Here is a 6,466-nt window from a genome sequence, read left to right on the forward strand (position 1 = left end):
CAGGCGGGTTCAATGAACCCCCATCAGGGGGAAGGAGGGGCGCCTCCTCCAACAAACGACAACCAGCAAGGGAATATCGAGGGTTCAGACAGGGAACAGGAGCACAATGATGGAAGCACAGACAAAAGTCAGCAGAAGCAGACTGAACAAGCACAACAAGACAAGCCGAAAGTAAGCTCGTCCACATGCAAGCCAGTAGCTACGCATAGACCAAAAGTGGAGCTACCTAGTCATCGCATCAATGCTAGAATTCAATATATGAGAGATCATGCTCTCATAGGCAAATTTATTGGAATATGGCCAAACGAGAAAGCGTTGAGAGCCTGGATAAATGTTAAATGGCATCCAAAAGGACACATAACCTTGCATCTAGGGCCGAAGGGGTTTTTCACCGCAGTCTTCAACTGCTTGGAAGATAGAAACAGAGTTTTCGAAGGAGGGCCTTATTTCTTTAACTCTGCCGGGCTATTTCTCAGAGAATGGATTGAACGATTCAACCCTGATAAGGAAGACCTAAGCTGGGCACCGGTGTGGATCAGGCTGTACTCTCTGCCATGGGAATACTGGGAAGAGGAGTCTCTCAAAGCAATCGGTAAGGTACTGGGCGACTTCGTCAAGGTAGCAGAAGAAACAAAGACGCAGAGATATACCTCATATGCACGGATCTGCGTCTACATGGACCTGAAACAACCTCTGCCTGATACGGTAAGTCTCTTTCATGAAGATGTGGAATGGATCCAGTTAATTGATTATGAGCATGTACCCTTTAGGTGCAGGAAATGTCATGACCTAGGACACCTTTACAGAGACTGCCCATTAAATAGCAAACCTTCGGTTCAAACTGACCAGGAAAACCCATCGTCAGATGGCTTCACTAAGGTGACAAATCGTAGAAGAGGAAATAAAAAATCAGTAGTCCCTACAAAGACACCTCCAGGGGATCAATCAAAACCCTCTACTAGTAACAGCTTTGAAGCTCTAGCCAATGAAGATTTGCAGGATCCAGACAATTTAACCTCCAATAAAAAAGGATCTAATCAGGAAAAGATTGAAGGATCCCAATCGAAAGAGGGGGAAAAGGGTGTAGAACAAGAAGGCAATAAGCTCAAGACCGCTTCAAAAACCTGGAGCCTCCCTGAAATGGATATAGATGGCACAGACCCCAGTATAGAAAATGAGAAGGAAGGAGATGGAAACTATCAAGAACCTCAAATCATGGAGGAGGATACGGAATCAATAGACATCGGCGAGCTAGATATCTTGGGCTTAGAACAAGCATGTAAAACAGGGAATTTCGACAAAATACCTGATAGACAAGTGGATAACCTAGTGGAAGTCCTCAATAAAGCCCAAAAAAAATATTCACTAGGGGTTCAAATCGGCAGCCAATGGGATGGGAAATTCATCACCAAAGATAGTAAAAAACGAGGACGGAAAACTACTCTAGAGAGAACCATCAAGATTGGAGAAGTATTGGTAGAATCAGGCAGATATGCCAAGCTAACCAAGTATTTCAATACCAACCCCAAGCCTTCCCAATGAAGTTGATATCATGGAATATTAGAGGGCTTAATTGCCCAAGGAAAGGAAGACTATTAAAAAACATGTTAATGGAGGAAAAACCAACAATTCTCTTTTTGCAGGAAACAAAGTGTAATTCGACAGTCTTGGAAAAAATAGCAGCAAAAGCCTGGCCAGGTGGGTTAGTAACAGCTGTTGATGCTCAGGGAGCATCAGGAGGACTTGCAGTGCTCTGGGATGCAAGAATGATTCAACTAGTTAACATACATGCAAATAAAAATTTCATTCAAGCCATCTTTCATATAATTGGAACCAATATCTATGGTCACATAACAAATGTGTATTTTCCTCAAGAAACCCAGCACAAGGTTGAAATTTTGGATGCTTTAACGCAGCTTAATACAGAGAGGAAATACCCGTTATGGGTTTCTGGAGGAGACTACAACATGATCGCATCAATGGAGGAAAAAAAGGGAGGGCGTTGCAGAATAAACAGGGATGGCTCTATATTAAAAGACTTCATTCAGAATAATTGGCTGATAGATCTTCCTACAAATAATGGCCTCTACACCTGGAACAACAAAAGGGCAGCACCAATGCAAATAGCATCGCGTCTTGATCGATTTCTAATCTCTGATAATGCAGTTCATCTAGGAGGAGAATTCACAGCATCTATTCTTCCTTTTTCCGGTTCTGATCACTGGCCAATAGCCCTCCATTGGAATAGTCCTGGTTGCAATACAAGGCGTCCCTTCCGGTTTGAGGCTTTTTGGCTAACTCATCCGGACTTCTATGAATTTGTCAGAGCATCTTGGCTAAAATGCAATCCGACGGATGGCACAAAAATGTCCATATTCCAAAGGAAGCTGAAATACCTCAAGGGGGAAATTAAACGCTGGAATCACTCTATCTTTGGCAACATTTTTAAAGCTAAGGAAACCCTCAATCAAGAGATGAAAGTTACTCAGCAAAGAATGATCTCTGAAGGACGCTCGGAAGAACTTACCAAGAAAGAGCAGTCCCTAGAAACTCAAATCCTCGAGAGAGAATTACAGGAGGAAACTCTCTGGAGGCAAAAATCGAGAGTTAGATGGCTGAAGGAGGGTGAAAAGAATACGAAATTCTTTCACAAATCTACAGTGCAAAGAAGAATGATCAATCAAATCTCTCACGTCAATAATGAACAAGGAGGCAAAATTGAAACCCATGAAGGAATCGAACAGGTGTTCCTCAATTACTTCAAGAAGATGAATCAAGAACCTGACATAAACAGAACAGAGGCTATTGATAAAATCATCAGACATATACCCAGATTAATTACTGAAGACCATAATACTCTCCTTCTCAAGCCCATAAGCCTTCAGGAGGTTGAAGCTGCTGTGCATCAGCTCAAAGCAGGGAAAGCGCCAGGACCCGACGGATTTACCTCAAATTTTTTTCATCATTTCTGGGATCTGGTCAAATGGGAAGTTTGGCAGGTGGTGGAAGAATCGCGCACTCTAAGGTGGATGTATCCAGGTTTGAACGCAACATTCATAGCATTAATCCCTAAAGAAGAGGAATCCAACACTCCGGATAAATATAGACCGATTGCTTTGTGCAACATTATATACAAGATTGTCTCCAAGGTGATAGCTTCCAGATTGAAGCCCCTGCTTCCCCTTATCATCTCTCCAGAACAATCTGGTTATGTAGAAGGAAGGCAGATTACGGACGGGATAATTTTAACCCATGAAATAATCCACTCTCTCAAGCACTCAAAAAAACCAGGTATGCTGCTCAAAATTGATTTATCTAAGGCTTTTGATAGTATTAGTTGGGAATATATGCAAAAAATCCTCCAGGCCTTTGGTTTCGCCCCCTCCTGGATTAGATGGATCAGTAGTCTTATATCCTCCTCGTTCTTTTCTATTCTCATTAATGGAATCCCGTCGCCCACATTCCGTCCTTCTCGGGGAATTCGCCAAGGGGATCCTCTCTCGCCCTTTCTGTTTGTCATCTTAGCTGAAGGGTTAGGACGTAGCATTAAAGAGGCTATCCTTTCTCATCATCTCAAAGGTCTAGCTTTCCACCAAGCCCCTGCCTTTTCGCACCAGCAATTCGTAGATGATAACATGCTATTTGGTCATCCTTCTGTTCAAGAAGCTCGATCTTTTAAATCTATTCTTGCAAACTTCTCGGATGCCTCAGGAGCTCTCATTAACAAAGTTAAATCCCAGATATTCTTCTTCAACACGCCTCCCACCACCCAAAGAGCAATAGCCCGTATCCTTGGCTTCACCATCGCTACCCTTCCGTCTAAATATTTGGGTGCTCCATTAATTGCCTCGGCTCTCAAGCATTCCTCTTGGAATAGTCTTTTAGAAAAACTGGAAGCCAGATTGTCCCTTTGGACTCATAGAGCGCTTAATATGGCTAGCAGGCTAGTACTAATCAAAGCAGTTCTACAGTCCATGCCTCTTTACCTTTTTTCCATATTAGCAGCACCTAAGTGGGTTCTCAAAGCTATCAAACAGCTTCAGCGTAATTTCCTATGGGGGAAATCGGGGCCAAATCGAAAGTGGGCACTAGTCAAATGGGAGAAAGTATGTCTTCCCAAAAAAGCAGGAGGCATTGGGCTAAGAGACCCAGAACATAGTAATATGGTAATGGGGGCCAAAATCTGGTGGAAATGGCTCTCTAATCCCAGTACACCTTGGGCCTCCCTTTGGACAACGAAATATGCAAGCAATACGCCCATGGAGGAGAGAATTAGAATGTCAGAAGTCAGTAAAGGATCGGTTATTTGGAACTCAGCCATTCAACATAGAGATATAATTCAAAAGCACAGTTTTTGGGAGGTGAAGGATGGCCACACAGCTAGGTTTTGGGAAGACTCATGGCAGCAGCTCCCAAACCTTAGAGATACAGTTCCGGGAATCTCAGATCAAGATATAAATCAATATGATAAGGTGAGCCAATTTTGGAACTCACACAATGCCCAAGAACATAGAAAGTGGAAAGAGGCCAGGCATATAATACCTCACAGCCCGGAGCAAACTCAACTCTCTCTCTCCTTAGAACTTCAAAAACGGAAAATTCTCACTTCGGCAGGCATGGATACTCTCAGATGGGGATATGAGGAAAAGGGCACCTTCACAACCAGGGAAGCTTATAAAATAATCATCAAAGACAAGATAATCAAAGACAATGTATGGGATAAGATATGGAATCCCTCCATATGGCCGAAGGTCTCAACTTTTCTGTGGCTTCTTTCTCACAACAGGATTCTCACATGGGACAATCTCAGGAAAAGGAATTTCTCTGGACCATCTATTTGTCCCAACTGCAAACAGGAAGAGGAATCAGCATTACATCTTATGCAAACCTGTCCGCTTGGAAGGAAATTGTGGGAAAAAGTTACATTCCGCTGTCAGAAGGAAGGAAGAGTGATTGGGGACATCAAAGGTACTCTTCGCACTTGGAGCCAAGAGCCATATCAAAGCAAACTCTTAAATACACTATGGCAACTCATACCGGGACTACTAATGTGGAATATTTGGAAGGAGAGAAATAGAAGGATATTTAAAGATCAATCACAGTCGATAGAGCAGATATGGAGTGGATTGCACCATAACATCAAAGAAACTCTGTCTATTAAAGGCTGGTCCAAAGAGGATTTCCCATCTCTCCCGCAGGAACAAGCCATATGGGACAATTGGCAGATTCAATTAAAGCATCCGATCTCTTCAAATGATAACTCCTCAAAGCATCTAGATTCTCCACCAAGATGGACGCCACCACCAATCAACGTGTTTCAACTTAACTTCGACGGAGCTTCGAAAGGGAATCCTGGGAAAACGGGATTTGGTGGAAGCATCAGAAACTACCAGGGTACTCCCCTAATAACTTTTGTTGGCTCAATTGGTTGGAATACCAATAATGCGGCGGAACTGGAAGGTCTATGGAGAGGGCTAAATCTGGCGCAGGAACGAGGATTCTTTCCTCTTATAGTGGAAGGGGACTCCCAGATTATTATCAACATGGCCTCAAAGCTTATGCAGGGATCCCCGGTGTATAAGGTAAGTAGCAGTTGGAGAATGGCCACTCGACTTGAGCTTCTCAAACAATGGCTTACTAATCACCAAGCAATTTCCTTTAAACATATTAGAAGGGAAGGGAATAAACTGGCTGACTTTCTTGCCAATTTAGGAGTGGACAGTGGAAGGGAATTCTTTGAAGGCTCAATTTCCAGTATAGCTTCGGAGAATCAACTCTCTACCTTCAAAACCATAGTAACCAGTGATATGCAATCGAAGGAAGGCTCACACCCGGATGCGGGTGCCTTAATGAGTTGTTAATGCTCGAGCACGCGACGCCGGCATCTGGCATTACCTCGGGTTGGTTTGGCGGTTCGTGGCAGGACATTTATTCGCATTTATGTTGCATTGGGTTCAAGGCAAGCAGGGAAAGGATTTCAGGATGGTGCGCACAATTCACGGCTCATTTGTTCTGGCCTCTTCAGACAGTTGCAAAGTCGCTCTGGTTCATTCAGTTAGTGACATTCTCTAGTGGTTATGTTCTCAGAACTTTGGCGCAGTGCAGAGCATTTGGAAGCCCCCATGGCTTCATAATCGCTCGCATCTAGCCAGCTTCAGGTATTTGGTTTTGTTTCTTTTCGAAGGTGTCTGGTATAGTCAGTTAGTGTTCCTATGGCCCATCTCTGTAAGAGGTCTCGTTTCGGTCTTTGCTGAAGGTGTCTGGGTCGGGTATTGGGTTCAGTCCATCAGTGCTGGGTTATTTCTCGTGGTCGTTTACACTCTCTGTGCTGGGTTATCTCTTGGGGTCTTCAATTCAGAGGTCTATTCACTCCAGTTTCTTTTAGATTGTGGCGGGTCGTTTCTCTTTCTCCCTCAATCCTTTAGCACTTTCAATTTGTCAATCCTTTCTGAAATGGCCCGGCGTC

At 43.6% G+C, this 6,466-nt stretch overlaps 1 protein-coding gene across 1 annotated transcript; it reads left to right on the plus strand.

Annotated features, from left to right (window-relative positions):
• The first annotated feature begins 1,610 nt into the window (after positions 1 to 1,610).
• On the plus strand, positions 1,611 to 5,861 carry LOC149171640 (uncharacterized). Its single transcript, XM_089426043.1, has 3 exons — positions 1,611 to 2,606; positions 2,745 to 3,149; positions 3,366 to 5,861. The coding sequence occupies exons 1-3, from the start codon at positions 1,611 to 1,613 to the stop codon at positions 5,859 to 5,861; spliced, it is 3,897 nt and encodes a 1,298-aa protein (XP_089282169.1).
• The last annotated feature ends 605 nt before the right edge of the window (positions 5,862 to 6,466 follow it).

This window comes from Pinus tabuliformis, chromosome 4_2 (assembly GCF_031772625.1).
Source record: "Pinus tabuliformis cultivar Carrire ecotype Pingquan chromosome 4_2, CPIR1, whole genome shotgun sequence".
Taxonomy (NCBI): domain Eukaryota; kingdom Viridiplantae; phylum Streptophyta; class Pinopsida; order Pinales; family Pinaceae; genus Pinus; species Pinus tabuliformis.